This window comes from Cavia porcellus, unplaced genomic scaffold (assembly GCF_034190915.1).
Source record: "Cavia porcellus strain 051 isolate PalLab524CR breed Dunkin Hartley unplaced genomic scaffold, mCavPor4.1 scaffold_8, whole genome shotgun sequence".
Lineage (NCBI taxonomy): Eukaryota > Metazoa > Chordata > Mammalia > Rodentia > Caviidae > Cavia > Cavia porcellus.
The window spans coordinates 23876820-23896139 of NW_026947491.1; the positions used below are offsets into that span (position 1 = coordinate 23876820).

Below are 19320 nucleotides of genomic sequence, written 5' to 3' on the forward strand. Positions count from 1 at the left end.
GGGGAGCTGCCTCGTGTAGTAGCCTAGTGATGTCCACTTTATTCTCTTAAACCCAGGCCTATGGTAGCCCATCAGGAAATGTGTTTTGAAAGAATGTCCCATAATGGTCACAGTCTGTTTCTTGTGACTAATTTGTTGAATAAATTTTATATTATGTTTTTCTGTAGAGTTTTCTGTCGTTGATTTTTGTCGACATAGTATAACATTTCTACCGTAACTTATATTTCCTTTTGAAGCAAGATCTAATAATTGAACCCAGGTCTTTCCACCTAATGACTTCACCAGTTCTTTTTATTTTTTATTTTGAGACAGGGTCTCACTAAATTGCCCAAGCTGTGCAATTGAGTGCTGGGATTACAGGTGTGTGCCGCCATGTCCAGTTTATATTTCTGTTAAATTGATAGCTGGAACTAGAATCTTAATCAGACACTCATTAAGTGGTTGTTTTGTTTTGTTTTGGGTAAAAATACTTCATAGTTGGTATTATAGGCTTTCATCAGAAAAATACATGGTGTCTAATTGTTTCTCTTTTTGTAAATTTAGCACCATAGGTTTTTAAAGTCAGAAATTATTTTTAAAAATTATGAGTTTTTTTAATCCCCCAAAATGTTTTTGCAAACTTAAATTTTTTCTGTGTTTGTTTACAATTTTTTCTGTGTTTGTGTGCTGTATGTAGAGTCCTCCCACTGTTGGATTTGTTACAATTGTCCTCCCAGTATTGGATTAGTTAAATAGAATTGCCATAAATCTTAAGGAATTTAATTTCGTTTTTGTTTTTTGAAACAGGATCTCCCTATGTAGTTTAGGCTGACCTTGAGGGAGGTAACTGTCCAGTATAAGAAAGGCCTCAGAATTTCATAGTTAGCCAAGTGCGGTGATGCATGCCTATAACTCTCTTGAGTTCATTTATCCTGCTTTTTTTTTTCTTTTGGTACCAGGGATTGAACTGATTCCCAGACAGGTACTTACGCCTCTGAGCTAAACCCTGGGCACTTATCCTGCTTTCTGCTATATCCAGACTGCTTTTTATTGATTTAATTTCATTTTTTTTTTAAATTTAAAGAAAAGGAAACAAAAAATACATGGAGATGATAAAAAAAAAAAGGTTAGAAATAATACAAAATTACAGATAAAAGGTAAGAAATTGCCGGTTGATAAGTTACAAGTTGTCATCTTCGAAATAGCTGTTCAGGTTGTAGAATTAAAGTATTTAGAATGACATTCAAAAAAGTGACCCTACAGACCATTCTGCTCTATGATCGAACAAAAGCTCCGTAATATGATTATCAGTCCTACACATTTGTTTTACATCTCAAAGAGGGTAAGATTAACCATATCAAAACAGAACAGAACATTTAAAAAAATAAAAATAAAAAACAATTTAAAAAAATACAGGTTTCAAAGCAAGTCCACTGGAGATCTTCATTATCTAACTGTCTCTAGCTTCTTACAAATAGTTGTCCCTATCTTCACCCACTTTATATACTTATTGCATATTATAGAACTAATCAAATCATTACAGGATGATGAAGTCTTTTTAGGTCCTCAAGTTCCAAATTAGGGAAGACAATAGCAACTACCATCGCATCTCTCGTTCTCTTTGTGATAGCCGTCCCCATCTCTGCATATGCTGAAGTTGAACTGAAGAAACCAGATTAATGTCATTCTAATCAGCAAACAATAGATTGCTAGAATTTATATTATAATGCTACAAAATAAGCCTCGGGTTTCTCAGTGCCTCTTCCTCAGAGTATTTGTTCCTTACATCTTGTATTATATAATCTGTTCCCGTAAATAATTTAAGAAAAAAAAAAACAAAACCATGTGTGAATTTCTACCTATATATCTATCCTCTCTGTATTATAGGGAAAACCAAGTCATAACTAGACAGCAAAATAATTTCCTAGAAAAACATGCAATGGATAAGACATATAAAACTGCAGTATACATGATCTTCCGTAGCTACTATGTTTTCTCTTGTTATTTTCAATAGATTTGTCCACAACACTGGCTTATTATAGTTAAACATACTATCACCTATTTTTATAAAAACTTAACTTTGACTGCATTGTAGTATTTGAGAGCTGTTACTGATTCATACCAGTATGGATATCCTTTACATCTTGTCATGCTCAGAGTAGTTTCCTCTACTTTTAGGGTTGATTCTAACAAGCATACCAATTTCAAATAGAATCATTCAAGGCCAACCAATAGTCTTATGATTCAGATACAATTAAGATCAGTCATAGTAAGACAATGTAAGTAATACAGGATTTCAGCCTAAGTCAGTAGGAAAGTAAGGATAGTTACCATGGTATAACCTGCTATTTTTGGTTCTAGAGGTCTGTGTCTTCAAATCTGACATGAGTGGACAGACCAGAACAAATTAAATTCAATCTAAATATGCCACTAGGACTGCTGTGTCTTTTAAATCGTTATACACCATTAGCAATGACCTCTGCTTTTTTTTTTTAATATAGTTTCAGAGCTGTCTATACTAAAGACTAGCTTACCGTCTCTGCCTCATGTCTGCTACTCCACTTTTCTGCTATAATTTGTCCACCTTATTCCCTCATTCCATTGTCTGCCCCGTTCACTGAGGCCTCTCTGCCACTGTAGCTGGAATCCTGATATCTCTTCCTCTCTTTCTCTGTAATGTCCTTCAGCGCTCTCTGTAGGGTTGGATTGGTGGCCACGAACTCCCATAGTTCCTCCTTGTCTTGAAAGTATCTTATTTCTTCATTAATTTTTAGAGAGAGTTTTGATGGATATATGAACTTTGGTTGCATATTTTTTTCCTTCAGGACTTGGAATATTTCTCCCCACTCCCTTCTTGACTTAAGAGTTTGTGTTGATAAGTCTGCTGTTATTTTGATAGATTTCCCGTTATAGGTAACCTGCATCTTTTCTCTGGCTGCTTTTAATATTCTGTTTTTTTGGTGGATTTCTGGGATCTCGATTATTATATGTCTAGGCGTAGATCTGTTTTGGTTGTAGGTAGCTGGCGTTCTGTATGCTTCTTTTATCTGGATATCATTTCTTTTTGCTATACATGGGAAATTTTGCTTTAATATATCTGTGAATATTTTTTGTATTTCATTTTTGGATGTTCCTGCTTCCTCACTCACATTCTTTATTCTTAGGTTATGTATCTTCTTGTCATCTTCCAGTTTTAGAATTGCTTCTTTCTGGTTCCTTGTTATTTTTAAGAGGCTTTTTCTTTCACGTTCATATGCCCTAAATCTCTCTTCAAGTTTCAGAAGGCTGTCTTTAGTTTCTGTCAAGGCATTTTGCCAATATTCAATGGAATTTTTAGTTTCCTGATATTCTCTTTGGATCTGTTTCATGTATTCTAAGTTATGCTTAAATTCTTCTTCAGATGCTTCTGTTTCTTTTCTGATTTCCTCAGTTCTTCTATCTGTGTTCTCTTGGGCGGGGCTTGTGATTTCTTTAATTAATCTCTTTATATCTTGCCTTACTTGGATCAGGAGTACAGCTTTAAATTCCTCTATGAGATCATGTAGGTACTTTTTAATTTCGGCTGATGCTGTGTCGAGTAGAGGATGATTACTGTGCTTGTTGTCTTCAGTGTTTAGTTCTCCTGGGCTTGTTTTCTCCTGTTGAGCAGCTGAAGATTTTTTTAAATTTTTATCTCTTGTCATGTTTTTGGTTTCTTTCAGACTGTGCTGGAGTTCTCTGGCCCTCTCCGAATTGCTTAGGGCCTTTCAGAAGCATGCTGGCTTGAGTTTTTGCTGTCCTCCCCAATTTACTGTTATCTGGGGTAGGCTGGGATGTAGGGGCGGTACAGGCTAGTCTCTAGCCTCTGTGTCAGTTAGTTCATAAATTAGGCTGTACTTTCTGGTTGTCACTGAGTTGTGGCTATTTTGTATCCGCTTATTGGGCCCCAAGCAGAGGCTTGGTTTAGCCCCAGGAGCTCCTGCCAATTCTCTTTGTACCAGAAGCAGCTGAGTAATGTCACTATGGCACAGGTTTCTGCCCAAATCCCAGCCGTTCTCTTCCAAACCTCTCTGTGACGCGAGCACCAGAATAGCAGATCCGCCCAAAACTAAGATGTCTCCCACTAAGTTCTCTGTGTGGAGCTGAAGCCAGCAAGTAATCAGGCTCTGCCAGGATTCAAGATGTCTTCCACCAACCCTCCCCTCAGGGGGACCTGGTGATGTCACCACGCTGCAGTTTCTGCCACCAGGCTAATATGTCTGCACCAGACTCTGTGTTATTGATTTCCCCGTGGTGGCGGGCCAGCTGTTCTCTGGCCAACCCCAGCATCCGTGGGGTTCCCGGTACTCACCAGAGTCTGGTGCAAGTCCTCATTCCGGGACCACCGCACACCAAGCTGCCCACTTTTCCCGCACTACCGGGACAGCGCTGGGGAGTGCACAACGTGCGCTCCCGGCACAGCGCTGACCGGTCAGATATCTGTGCACCGTTTAAATTTGAAACGCCCGAGCTTTGTACATCCGCTCTGGTGCAGCGGTGCAGACTTGGCTGCTACTTGGATTCCCGGCCCAGGTCTCAGTTTCCCGCAGTCCCCAAATGCAACTCAGCTTTTCCTGCTGGGTCCACGGGTCAGCTTGTTGATTTAAAGGCGCGGGATTTGCAGCCTCCCCTTATCAGCGTTCAAGGTCTCAGCACGACTTTAAATCCTCCAGCTGTACTGTCTTGGTTAATAAGAATCGCTATCGATTTGTCTGGCCCTCTCCGTGTTGTCTTCTTTTAGCTTCTAGTGTGAATTCTCCGGAGAGACTCTTCGCTCGATCCCCTAGCCAGCCGCCATTTTCAGGGATCCCTATTGATTTAATTTCAGATATTATGTTTTTCTAGCTGATCATTTGATGTCTTCTTCCCCATTCTGCAAATTCTGGAGATTGAGCCCTGGCCTTTGTACTGAGCTAACTTCCCAGCTTTTTGTTTGCTTGTTTTTTGAGACAGGGTTTTGATAAATGGCCCAGACTGAGATCAGACATGCAATCCTGCCCCAGCTCCCCAGAGTGCTGGGGTTACTCTATGTATTCCACTACATCCGCTGAATGTTTGCTAAAAATACCATTTCTGTGTTGTAGCAGTCTACTCCCACCAGCAGTGGAGAAGGGTTCCTTTTCTCCCACAGCCCCACCAGCGTTTGTTACTGGTTGATTTTTGATATAGCCATTCTTCCTGGAGTGAGATGAAATCTCAGTGTTGTTTTAATTTGCATCTCTAGAATGATCAGTGATGTTGAACATTTTTTCCTGTATTTATTTGCCATTCCTACTTCTTCATCTGACAAATGTTCATTTCAGATGCCCATTTTTGGATTGGGTCTTTCCATTTAGGGGCTCTGATTTTTTTTTTTTTTCACTTTTTCATATGTGCAAACTGACAAATGTTTTCTCTCTCTATTGGTGATTTCTGTTGCTGTGAAAAAGGTGTTTAATTAGGTAAGGGAGGGGGGCATCACATGAGATTGCAGTTGTTGATGCTTTTTAATATTTCCTGTGTGATTTGGGTTTTGTTCATAAGAGTTGTTGCCTATACCTGTATCTGCAAGAGTTCAACCTGCTTTCTCTTCCAATATATTTAGTGTTTCTGTTTGAATAGTTAGACCTTTGATCATTTCAGTTTTAGGTTAATGCATAGGTTAGTCTTCAGCATATGGAAAGCCACTTTTCCAGCTCGGTGAGTGGTAATGGAACTTGTCTGGCTGGTGTTCACTGAACCCCGGACAGCTGGGCAGTTGGCCTGGGGACAGCATTGCTGGATAAGGGGTCAGGCAGAATGCAGCAAATGCTGACCAAGAGCTGTCCACATTTGGCAAACTTGTATTTACCTAAAATAAGTAGACAAACAGAAGTACTTTTATCTTTGATAATACTTGTAAGAATTCAAATATTTCTTTTTTCTTTTCAGAAAACTGAAGAATGGGAAAAAAATAAGACTGAAGCAGACATGGAAGAATATATATGGAAAAATAGCTCCTCAGAAAAACGTACCCTGGAAACACTTCTCCAGATTAACGCTGCTGAGAACAAAATGCAAGTAAATAAAGAAGAGCTGCTGGGTACTAAAGAAGTTGAAGATTACCAGAAGTCTCTTACTAGTCTTAAAAATGAGGGGGAAAATGAAATCACCCTTTCTCAGTACAAAGAGTCAGTGAAGAGACTATTAAAAATTTCACAGGAGCTATGAAGTGGAAGGATCCACTTTGTTTTACAGTACATTCAGTCAATACCTGATCTGATGTAGAAGTTGGAATGTTTAAAGACCAGTTGTTACTGAAGAGTTAATTTTGAAGTTATCTGTAATTACACTGATATACAATGACTGTTTCAGAAGTTTCTGATTTATACATTGAGACTGTTAGACTAGTTAGAAGATCTTTAAGATTTCACAGGTTCTAAAGTGTCCTGATGTTATTTCTACATAACAATTTTAATATATATTTACATGTGTTTAATTTGATCTTGTCACTGTCCACATTTTTTTCACCACAGACTGGCTTTTAGTGGTTGCTTTTGAATAGTGTGTTCAGTTATTTAGAAATAGGCCAAGGACCCAGCCCCTGACATTCAGTGTAGCTTCACCCCCTGACCTGCTTTCTGTGCACTCTATCTTACGCAGCAGTCAGGAGAGTCCGTTCCACCATCCCTTCGAGGGCACTTTCTGCCAACTCAGCTCTGGTTGGGGTCCCATTTCCTTTCTTCCGGAGCTCATTCTGCCAGGCCCAAGCTGGCAGAAGAGTACAGTTGGAGAAAAGCTGTTGATGCCCCAGTTAGAACATAAAAGGAGATAACCCCTGTTGATGCCCCAGTTAGAACATGAAAGATGAGTTATAAGGACCTTGGACTTAATTGGGACAAATGACAAAATGAAAATCTCCCAGAGAAACATTCTGTTCAAGATAGCTACCAATTCAATGTTTTCTTTTTGAGGTCATGAGTTTGCTCCCCAGTACCAAAAAAAAAAAAAGAGTTTGCTTTTTGTTTTGCTGTTGGGGATTGAACTCAAGGTGTCACTACTGCTAAACACATATTGCCACTGAGCAGTACCCACATCTCCAGTTCTTTTTTTTCTTCCTTTTTTTTACGTGCTGAATAAGTGCACTACTAATGAGGTACACTCCAACCCAGTGTTTTTAAGTGTATCTGCAAGTCATTTCTTACCACTTACAATGTATTGACAGGTGATTCATTTAAAATCATAGTAAAGGTATTGAGTGTTCATTTACCTAATAGAGGTATTTTGCCATACAAAAGTAAAGAATATCAATGCAAGTCAAAAGGAATTCCAAGTCAGTTGTATTAAAGCATTTTATAAAATGAAAGTATGGGCCAACCATGCTAGTATACACCAGTAATCCCAGCACTCCAGGAGGCTGAAGCAGGAGAATCATGAGCAACTTGGTGACTTAGCAAGACCCTGTCTCAAAATTTAGAAAAATAATTTTAAAAAGGAGTGAGGATGCAGGTTAGTGTTAAAGCCCTGGGTTCAGTTCCCAATACCACATACATACACACAAAGTATGATCTGCTATAACTAAAAGCCCATAGTGTAGGTTATATAGGAGAAATATACCGTATCAGGCTAGCTACCCACCCACTTGGTAGCCCAGGCTGTTCTCCAGTTTGCAGTGATTCTCCAACCTTCGCCTCCCAAGTGCTGAGTTTACAGTCGGGCACCACTATACCTGTCTTTAAATGCTTTTAAATCATGTTTAAAGTATACTTTAAGAAATCCAGCAGTCTGGAAGATTGATGTGGATATTGCAAGTCCCATCCACTTGGGTAATTTAGCAAGTCCCTGTTGGCTGGATGTGGTGGCACTGCCAAGCACTGGGGAAGCTGAAGCAGGAGAATAATGCTAGCCTAAACAAGATCCTCTCAACAAAAAAAGACCTTTCCAAATTTTAAAAAATGGGCAGGGAATATGGCTTAGTGTGAGGGCCCTGGTTTCAATCCCCAGTACTAAACACACACACACACACACACACACACACACTCTCTCTCTCTCTCTCTCTCTCTCTCTCTGATACATTTAAGCACTTGTTTGGAGAAAAGGAAAACAGAAACAAGGCTTGTCTTCATTGCTTTTTTCTTGTTGCTGGGACAAAATAGCTGATGCCCAAAATAAAAGGGGAGGAAAGGTTTATTTAGCTTACAGTTTGTGGAGATCTCAATCCATATTCAGCTGGCTCCAAGGCAGGGTGGTGTGACTAAGGGGCAGCCTTTCCTGGCTGTTGCAAGTGACAAGAGTAAGAAGGGAAGAAGAGCATACCTCTTGCCCTCCCCTAGATTATAGGCTGGCTACCCGCCCCTGGGCAGGTATAGCATTCACACCACCATCCCAGCGCTAGACAAAGGCAAACTTGGTTATCAGCATACAGAGAAAAACCATGAGTTTATAAGCAGAAAAGAAAGCAACAAAACATTCTGTAGTTCTTGAAAGCTATACCCATGACCTCTACTATTACTGCTTCCATTTCTGCTTTGTCAGCCCCCTTACCTTGGCCTTCTACATCTCCTGATCATAGTTTTGATGATGACGCTGATGAGGACTTTAAAGGATTCAATGACTAAAATGTTAGCTTGAATGTCTTTATTTTTGTAGTTTCTTTTCTTGGTACAGTATACCTTGTTTATACAATTCTGTAATTTTTGCTGTAGTTTAATGCTCTGTTATACACTAAAGTACTGCATGGAAGAGTTACGCAAATAAAAGCAAGGTCATCAAATTGGAGTTTCCTTTGACCATTTCCTTTTTCTAAATACTGTAATGTACTTAATATCTATAATTCCTCAACTAGCGACTCATTCATTTAACAGCCTTGCCTCAGGAATGGAACTTGGTCAAGGAAACAAGGAAAGTCTGTCCTGTAAAAAATAATAACGATTTTATGATAATTTAAAAGTTGATATCCTCCACATACCAGTAGAAGAGTTTCCCCTAATGCATTAGGAAAGAAGTTAATAAAATTCATGATACCTAATATTGTGAACAATCAGCAGGTTAAGGTAAATTGATAAAATTTTTACATCAGACTTTTGTTTGTGGTTGATATTCCACTAAAAATTATTTTGTATATATATTTTATACTAAAAAATAACTAACCTTTTTTCTATCCAGTATCAATAGCTGGAGAAAGAAATATCTTTTTAGCCACTGGACAGTTCATTTTAACATCTGAGAAAACCAGAGTATTTTATTAATCTTGTAATAGCACTGTCATTAGTGTATTCTTTATGCTTACTTTTGTCTTTCAGAAATGAAGTAAAGGGCCTAAAATTAGAGATCATTACAGCCTTGAAACATAGTATTCTGTATTTAAGAGGCTTAAGCATCAGATTTAGAGGATAAAATCTGGTGTAAGATCAGGACAGAGCTGAAATACTTGGAGACAGTTTTTATATGTGAGAAAATGCTATGCGCAAGTGAAAGAAATAAAATCTCCCAAATTTTATTCAACAGAAACTTCAAAGAGCTTAGTACATGATTAATTGAAATACCCCTCTGCTTTAGAAAATAAGAAGAATGGGACTAGGAAAATTAACCAATTAAACATAAAAAGCATCTGTTTAGGGATTTAGTAGTTATAATAGTGCTTTTTTTTCAAAAAAGATTTTATTACTCCATATGACAATAATTTGACCTTGACTGGAAGACACACCTAATGGTGTTATAACATTGTCTTCCGGCATCTTTTTTTCATGTTAGTTGGAAAAGCAGAAGCTCATAGTCTAACAGTAATTTTGAACATGGGCTTTTGAACTAGATCATCTGCATTCAGGTTCTAACCTCACTACTGCCTGTGTAACCTTAGCAAAGATGTTTACTTGCTCTTCATCTCACTGTCCTCATCTGTAAAAGGCAGGACTAAGAGTGTAATAGTTTGATACCATGAAATAGTAATTCCTGTTAACAGGCATGATACAGGATCTCCAAATGAGAAAAGGGAAATAGTACATCTCCCAACCTGCTTGATGTCTGGTACACTGAGTTCACGTTCCCCCAAACTAAAGAATGAATTCTGAGGAACAAAGGAAGTTAAGAGTGGGAAATTTTTATGGAGAGAAAGACAGTTCCTGCCTAAGAGAGACAGAAGGGGACCTAAAAAATGGATTCCCCCCATGCCCACTTTTCAAAGGAAGTTTTAGAGAGCAAAATCACAAGGTAGATGCAAAATCGTAAAGTGAGTACGAGGTGGAACAAAACTATGAGCAACCAGTAAGATTACCAATGTAGTCCCTGAGGTAATACTAATTCGGTGGGAACGCAAGTCACATACTAAGTGTATAGGGAAAGAACAAGGACCTTGCCTGGAGAGATGGGTGAAAGAAGTCTTGGTCCCCCACTCTGGTGACTGAATATCCATTACTCTTTATCCCTGAGGGAAGTGTGTAGGTAGAGTCATTCCATCTTTGTTTTGAGACCTGGCCTTCAACAAATACACTTCCACTCACAATTGTTATGTGTTACCTTCTGCCTTGACTCCTTTGAGCAAAGCCCTCTCTGCTTCCTGTAATATTTCTACCTAACTTAGTGTATAATACATCTAACCCACAGAGCTCTAAGGTTACAATTAGTTAGTGCAGCTCAACTGTAACACACAGGGTGCTCAGTAACAGTGACAGGCTCTGAATTTTGGAACCTTGGCAAAGGTTAATGCTAATCCCAGAAAATGGTTAAGCATTGGCATTTGTAAGATTGGTAGGAACAGGTATCCTGTATATTTTTAAACCAAACTGCCTTGTCTTACAGAAAACTGAAAATGAAACCCTTGAAAACTTACAATCGCACTGTAAGTTTTAAGAGTTCTTCTTCACAGTACTTTTTTTTTTACTCTGCCTGGGTCCTGGTTTTCTCTGTCCTAATTTATACTGACCTTATTTCTTTGGACAGCAAAGAATAAACAACAAAGAAAGACAACAGGTACATAAGGCCACAGAAGCCAGCCAGGTCTTGGAAGTCACAGGTGACTCATTCTCACATGTGTGGTTTCTGATGTTTTATTCCTTGGTTTTGTTCAATGATTGTTTGCTACTGTTAAGTTGGAGGGGAACCTGCATGTGAGGAGATTTTGTATCTATGGGCACAAAGAAAGAAGGTATAGTCTTGTTAAATGGATTGTTGAAGTCAGCACTTGGTGATACCATATTCGCCTTCTTGATAATGGAGTTATTCAGGGATATGAACCTTGCCCCCAAATCTGTGGTTAATTCCTTGAGAGAACTGGTATTATTTCTGTTTACAATCAAATCTTGAGGTGTAGTTGATGATGAAGCCTCTATTGAGGGCAGCATGTGGTTTATTTTGGTAGCTTGTTGTAGATCATATAAATTCATACTTTTTAGAATCCTTAGTCTGTCCCACCTATCCAATGCAGAATGGGTATTCAGTTGTGTAGGAGATGAATGTCCAAAAACCAGCAAATCCGGATCTATACCTGAAAGACAAATAAGAGCATTCCTTTTATTGTTAATTTCACAGGGGAAAACCTTCGGCACAGTTTAGAGGAACACTGAGTTTTGCCACTGAGCTATTGAACTAAATTCAAGTTCTACCACTGTAAACTTCTGAAAGACTTAGAAGCATACTGGAAGCTACAGAAAGAAAAAGGAGAGAGAGAATAAATATGGGCTACATTTGAACTTATCTAATTTCTAGCATACTTTGTGCTGTGAACAAATTTGACTCCCAAGAAGAAGACTGTGTGTCAGGACTTCTGCACCGCTAGCCCAGTGTGAGCTCTGTACAAGCAGTCACCATCCAAGTAAGATGTAGTACAACATTTTAAAACAAAGTTGAATGAATGAGCCTAAAAAGGAAAACTGTTCAATCTTGAACAAAGCCGTAAACCTCATCCTTTTCCAATCTCTGAGGATTCTTGCTTCGGTTTAGTATTTTTCTCATATTTTCAACACACTTATTCTTGTTTTTTTGAGACAGAGTCTCACTTGTCTGGCCCTAATTGGTCTGCAACTCAAAATCTTTCTGCCTCAGCGCCCATGTTTAGTATTTTCTATCTTCTTGTATCAGACAAGCCACAGAACTGCTTTGTTTTGGGGAAGAAAAACTGAAGAGCTTTCCAGTGTCCCCTGCTAGCAGTCAGTCAGTCTTTCTCCCTCTGGGAAAGCATGCCAGCGCCTATTTCCTTTCTGCCTTTGTTGCCTCCAGAAGCTTGCACTTGCACTAAGGCCTGTCATGCATTTTTGTATGTATATGTTTTACATTAATTATAAGACACAAAATCAGTGAGGGCATAAGGAATGTGAGGGCTAAGACATGGCTACAGTCTTTAAGTCCAGCCTGGGATGTTACATATTCAACAAACACAAATAAGTAAAGAAATTTATCTCCTGTCTTTGGTGGCAAGTCTTTTTTTATAGTCACAAATTTGCATTCTAAGCCTGTGTACATGAACAAAAGATTCTTAAAGATGTATTTTTTTTCCTAGAATAAAATACATCGGCTATCTGGGGACCAGGAAGATGCTGATGTGTGTCCAAGCTAAATTTACTGATCCTTGATGTCCATTGTTACAGAATCTGTGTATGCAAACTGCATAAATCTCAAAACTGTCACTTAGCATTTTATTTTATGGTGACACCCAGGCCACTGCCGTAAAAATGCCTATTTTGGCTTTTGCTGAGTGCTCATGAAATTCAGTGCTTAAACTCTCATTCAGTTGCATCTGACTTGCTGTCATCTGAAATGAACTGCTCAATGTGCCACCCTAAAGGGAATTCCATTTCACTTTTCTGTCGTAGATGTCTAAACCATTTCCCAGCAGAGGTCACTGGAAGAGCTCTGACAACTACAAATAGGATTACTGCCAGCCAGTTTCGAGGCTACATCCTCTACCAGAGGATACTCACTGCTCAGGAGCCCTGGAGTACATCATCTTACCATCTGTGATGTTGTACAGAATGGCACTGTTCCCAGGCTCCAGTATGCAGCTCTCTAATGTTGGGCAGTGGACATGGAGGCAGTTGACATTGTCATGAATAGGGTCGTGGAAGAAGACAGCCAAGTTACAGGACACTGGAAAGAAAAGAGGCACAGACCATCTAGGTGACCTCCGGTTCCACCAGTCTGGTGGACACCGAGCAACTTACATTTCTTTCAGGAACACTGGATTTACACTAATATCCAGGGACGTGTGTAAATGTTTTATAAAGCATTGTCAACTATAATAAGTGAATATTTTTAAACAAAAAGCATCTGCTGGAAGCTGTCATATGCCCATAATCCCAGAATTTAGGAGGCTTATCCAGGAAGGTCATACGCTTGAGGCCAGTCTGAACAATTTAATGAGACCTTATCTCAAAATAAAATTTAAAAAGGGCTGGGGGTGTAGCTCGGTGCTGCCAAGGTTTAATCCCCAGTACTGGAAAGGTCAGGGGCAAAGGGAAAAGAAGCAGGGACTGATTTTCTCTGAATAATCTTTTGTACATCCTTTTCCACAGAGCACACATGGGATCATTTTCTACTCCCAGTATTTTACATTCATGAAAAATGTAATTGACTAAAGGAACCTTTGAGGGCTTATACCTCAGATTCCTCGTGCAATGTCCTCTCAGAATGCCAGGGTTCTGAAGCCACCAGAGGAGGAAACAGGAAAATATAGCATAGGCATTGTAATAAAATAAAAGGGAAAGCGTGGGGAGAGCAAAAACAGGAACAGCCATTCCTGGGAGATGCCCAGCCTCCCACACCTGTCCACTGGCCCTGTGTGTAAAACAACGTCCACAGCAAGCAGCCCAGGGTCACTGAAGAAGGTGGACAGGAACAGTTTTTACTTGCCAAAACCAAACAAAACTGGCTGGGATACAGCCACTGCCCCAGGACGTGGCCCTGGAATTCTAGTATGAGGAGCCCACAGCACTGCATGCTATCACATGCAGAGCACACGCACAGTGCATGCTATCTCCCCTTTGCTAAGCAGATTTGCTTCTTAAAGCATGTTGTTTCTGAAGCATCTGAGGTCAAATTTGTTGAAGCAAATCTTCAGTCAAATGCAACATAATCTTACTCTTGCTGCTTCCAGTCAGAACTATGCAGTGTATCCATAAGCCAAGAGTATCAGGTCCTTTCATAAAATAGATTAGAGAGGCACCAAGTGGGTACCAGACCCATGGGCATGGACCAGTGGCTGTGGGACTGAGGCTGCACAATCTGCCTCGTGCCATGTTGGGGTGACGGAGGCACATCTCTGGGGCAACCTCACATTTCTGTATTCGTAATTTTTCCAGAAATTTTTTCCAGAAAGAGGGCCTGGCATGATGGCACATGCCTGTAGTCCCAGCCCTTTGGAGGTTGAGGCAGAAGGATCACTGTGAGTTCAAGGGCAGCCTGAATTACATAATGAGACCCTATCTCTAAAAAATACTAATTTCTTCTAGAAGGAAAAAGAATAGGACAAAAGGTTATTAATAAAACAGTGCTGCAAGTGTAGTGGTCCTCACCTGTAGTCCCAACTACCTAGGAGGCTGAGGCAGAAAAATTGCAAGTCTGAGGCTGGCCTGGCCTGGGCAACTTAATGAGACCTCAAAACAAAAATGGCTGGGATATAGCTCAGAGGCTGAACCTCAACGATACAAATAAAACAACAACAAAAAGTATTGCTAATATATTACAGGTTACAAATATGGTTTCTGAGGCTACGCTGTATATCTGAATTTATGATAAAAATAGTTGATACTGTAGAGAACAATTTGTTTTGTTTTGCAACAGAGTTTCACCACATAGTCCAGGTTGGCCTTGAACTCAAGAGTCTTGCTGCTTGTCTCCCTTGTTTTGGGATTTCAGTCATCCACTGCCGCACCAGGGATACAGAGAACAATTGTAAAAGACTTCTTAAATTCCTCATGCACATATCAGAGTTTCAGCTCTAAGCAGGATTGTGCCTTTCAAAATTCTGACTGCCAGGTAAAAATTGGAACATCTCTCTTGCCCTTTCCTGTTGTGAAGGAAGAAAGTCTCTCAGGGATCCCGAACTTTTAAAGATGTGTACAGCAGTCCTGAAAACCCTCAGACCATAGTCTCCACTGTGCAGGATGAGGTTGATAAATTCCGAAAAAGTACTGCTCCTGCACCACCCATCTCAGTGGAGGCTGGTGAGAGTTAGAGCCACCTGGAAAGTAGAAACCTGGATAGACCATTTTTTCAAAAAGATTCCATGTTGTAAAATTAAGTTCCTCTTTGTGCCTAATTAACTGTTGAGCGCTTGGCCTGTGACAGCTCCTCACCATGCAGCCCCCTTGGCTGAGTAACTCCAAGTTTCATCTTAGAAACTGTAAATGTGTAATTGGATAAGAGGCATTGGTGATTGATAAATTGGTATCAAATCATAAAAAAAGGCGTGAGACAACCAAGACAATTATTTTAAAGTGCTGTGTTGTTTTCATTGTGTCTTTTCAAGTTGCCTTAAAAATCAAGGGGAAAATTGAAACATAAATCTTTAGGCCATTACAACGTGAAATTCTGCAGCAATGAAAAGTTTTCCTAGTTGAGGGCCTTAATCATATTAAATGGATAAGGTTTAGACTCAGAGCCAAATTATAGGAAAGAATATATTAGGAAAATTCAAAACGTGATTAATGAAAACTTTTTTGGTACTTTATATATGAAGTAGCAATCACTTCTTGGCCTTTTGGCTAAGATCAAGTGTATGACATAGCAAAACATGTATCTTTCAAAACAGTCTAAGATCTTGTTAAATACACCCCACGTTTTTGAAATCATACATATAGCATTTCGTGTTATTAAAAAATATAACTTAGCTGGGAAAGAAACGCTTTCTTTAGCACTGTTTTGTTGTTTGGCTTGGTTTGGTTTGGGTCCTGGGTATCGAACTCATGACCTCGCGCTTGCCAGGCATTTAGCACTGCTTTGAAGACAAGGATTGTGCCTCCTGAAGGCTCTGAGCAAACCCAGCACAGCTAGCCCTGCCAGGAGCCCGCTGAGGGCCAAGCTGCAGGCCTGGGGGGCCCAGGTCTCCCTTCCGGCCTCCCTCGGCCTCGCTCCCGACCCAGGTCGGGCCGGCCCTTCTCCGGCGGCGCCCCCGCCTGCGCGCCGTGCGCGCCACCCTCCTCACCGTCCTTCCGGAGGCAGCAGCTCCGGCTGCACTTCTGGCCGGTGCTCTCAGAGTAGTATTTTAAGAACTGGGCTCCCAGTTTCTGAGACTCCTCCAGGTCCACAAGGAGGCCTGGGAAGCGTCGGATCCAGCAGCTCCTGTAGAAGACGGTGGGCGCGCAGAGCGAGGCAGCCGCCCGGGCCGCCCCGAGGAGCAGCAGCAGGAGTGGGGCCGCCGCCCGCATCGCGCCGGCCGAGGGAGGGAGGAGAGCGGGCCGGGGCTGGGGCTGGGGCGGGCTGCGGGCGGCCTCAGACCCGCGTGCGGCTGCTCTGGGGACCGCTCCGGCGCTGACTGCTGCTGTCCTTCGGTTTCTCCCGCCCGGCCTCTCCTGCGCTTGCCTTCTCTCTCCGAGGCTGAAGCGAAGCGTGGTGGACACCTTTCCCCGAGGGATCCTGAAGACAAGTGGAAACCCGAGCCAGGAGTCCTGAGCTTCTGGAACAGTAGATAAAGGGAGAGTCCATGTCACTGGGAATGAGACACTGTTTCGGGAGAGTTTTCTCTGTGGTTTTCAGGGAACTTGTGACTGCAGATTTTTGTTTTTCAAGCAGTTAATTCTTTGAACTTAATTCATGGCGTTCTGGTCCACTGGAAAACTGGTGCGTGGAGTGGTATAATTATTTAAATGTATCAAAAACCCTTGAAAGCAAATTAAAATAAAATTTTAAAATTTAATTATGTTGTAACTGCAAACTATTAGATTCTGACCCTAATCGCTTTTCAAGGCCTGGTATTTTTGTAAAATTCAGTCACAAACTTTCTGTAAAAGAAGGCTAAAGATTTGTGAAAAAAGAATTTATTATAAATGGAATACAGGACTGACTGGGAGTGTATTAGCCAAGAACAAGTGTAGTTTACAGTGAACACTGAAGAGGTTTAAGAACGGGATTGCCTGTTTTCCGAAGCAAACTATCCTGGAATCTTATTTACGAAGTGCACACAGAAAGGCACAGTGTCTCTGAGACAGATTTGTTGCTGAAAGTGCGTTTTGGAAATGGTGAAAGGGTTCTACTTTCTAAACAGAAATAGTAACTATAGCTGGAATACCAGACCATTTAAGGGCAGTGAAACTAGCTCCTTGTTTTTATGGCCATTATGAATTCTTTATTCGGTGATACCCAAGATAACAAATTATTTTGTGTATTTATTTACTTATTATTATTACCATTATTATTTTGTTGTTTGAGAGTCTAGATGTGTAAGTCAGGGTGTCCTTGAATTCATTATGTAGCACAAATTGGCCTCGAACTTGAGGGAATCCTCTTGCCTCAGCCTCAAATGCTGGGCTAGGCATACATCATCATGCCTGAATAACAAATTAGTTTAAAGCATAAAATTGCTTGTTGTTCTAATCTGGTTTTTTAAATTGTTTTTTATATGAAGCACTACAGACAGTGATCTTTGAGCATAAAGTCTGCACTGCTTTTTTAAAAATAAAGATGAAACTTTGCTGAATCCTTGATCTGTGTTTCTCTTATACCTTTTTGCATAATGATGTATTTGGCCCCAGATCTTAACATTCTGTGCATTTTCATCTCCACCTGTTTTCTAATTATGGGCAAACTCCTTGTTACATACATATTGTTTAGTTTTTAAAATACATAAAAATATTTAAGACTGACTAGAGTATATTTTATAAAATATAAAAATATGTAAGACTAACTTTAAAAAATCACTTTCTTCTCTTTTATTATTTTATGGAAAAAAGATAAAACGGAATTTCACAACAAAATAATAGCAGAATAACAAAAGTTAATACGTTACATGTTGTTATCTTTAAAATAGTTACTCGGTGCAAGATACTCGGGCATAAAAATTTTTCCAATTGATATGAGCACAAACCAGCCTTTTTAATGAGCTAAGACACACCAATAGTATAACTAACTGGCATTTTTCCCTTTTCCCTACTGTCCTTTCCACTTTCACCTGTCCTAGTTCCTTTTTCCTTTTGACGATTTCCTATTTCACAATATCTATTGTACATTTTAGACCCTATTTACTCTTTCAGTTTTTCACACTAGACCATACAATGTCTACACAAGTGAGTATTATTTAGTTCATTTATTAGTACAGTCGCAAGTTGCATCCATTTAACTATGAAAGTCTCAAGTTGATCCTTTTAATGGCTGAGTAGTAGTCCATTGTATCCATTCCTTGGTTGATGGCCATTTGGGTTGTTTCTAAGATTTAGCCACTATACATTGTGCTGCTATAAACGTGGATGCATGTATACTGCTGTGGTATGATGTTTTTAATTCTAGAAGGGGAATAGCTGGGTTGAAAGGGACCTCTAATCCTAGTTTTTTGAGGGACCTCCACACTAATTTCCACAGTGGTTGTACTCCCACCAAAAGTGCAGAAGGGTTCCTTTTTCCCCAGAGCCCCACCAGCATTTGTTATTGGTTGATTTTTTGATGCTAGCCATTCTTCCTGGGATGAGGTGGAATCTTAGCGTTGTTTCAATTTGCATGTCTTGAATGACCAATGATGGTGATCATTTTTTCATGTGTTTATTAGCCACTCTTCATCTGAGAAGTACATATTCATCTCAGATGCCAGTTTTTTGATTGAGTCTTTGAATCTGGGGGAGGTCTGATTTTTTCAATTCTTTATATGTTCTAGATAAAAAATTTCATATAAAGAATTCTGTCCTTTTCCTGAGGAACAGTTGGCTAAAATTTTTTCCCACTCTATGGGTTGTCTGCTCACTGTGTTGGTGATTATTTTTGCTGTGCAAAAGCTTTTTTAATAAAATGAGGTCCCAGTTGATGATTCTTTGAAGTCCTTCCCTTGCTATTAGGGTTTTGTTCATGAACTCTCGATGCTTATAATATCATCAAGATTTATACATATTTTCTCTTCCAGGAGATTTAGTGTCTCTACTTTAATATTTAGACATTTGATTCATTTTGACTTTACTTTAGTGCCTAGTGATAGACATGGGTCTAGTTTTAATCTTCAGTATATACAGAGCCAGATTTTCCAGCACCATTTATTAAAAAAAGCTATCTTTCTTCCAGTGAATATGTTTGGCCCTTTTGTTGAAAGATAAGGTGGCTGAGTACGTTTGTAGTTGTGTCTGTATCTTCTAATGTGTTTTACTGGTCCTCAAGTATGTTTTTTGCCAGTATCATGCTGATTTTAACACTGTAGCTTCGTAGTATAATTTCAAGTCAGGAATTGAGATGCCTCCT

General features: G+C 39.8%; 2 protein-coding genes across 4 annotated transcripts in view; one reads left to right on the top strand and one right to left on the bottom strand.

Moving 5' to 3' along the window:
- Window positions 1-8733, top strand: part of Mrps35 (mitochondrial ribosomal protein S35) — a 59272-nt gene extending 50539 nt beyond the window's left edge. For all 3 annotated transcript variants that reach the window (XM_013149340.3, XM_063254467.1, XM_003466781.5), the window contains one exon: window positions 5908-8733. In XM_013149340.3, coding sequence (XP_013004794.1) covers window positions 5908-6186 — 279 coding nt within the window. In that variant the 3' untranslated portion in view covers window positions 6187-8733. The remainder of the gene's footprint in view (window positions 1-5907) is intronic.
- Window positions 8578-16623, bottom strand: Mansc4 (MANSC domain containing 4). The gene is given in 3 exon segments (XM_003466734.4): window positions 8578-11437; window positions 12901-13035; window positions 16091-16623. Coding segments are annotated over 3 exon segments (996 nt in total). The 5' UTR covers window positions 16314-16623; the 3' UTR covers window positions 8578-10799.
- Between the last annotated feature and the right edge of the window lie 2697 nt (window positions 16624-19320).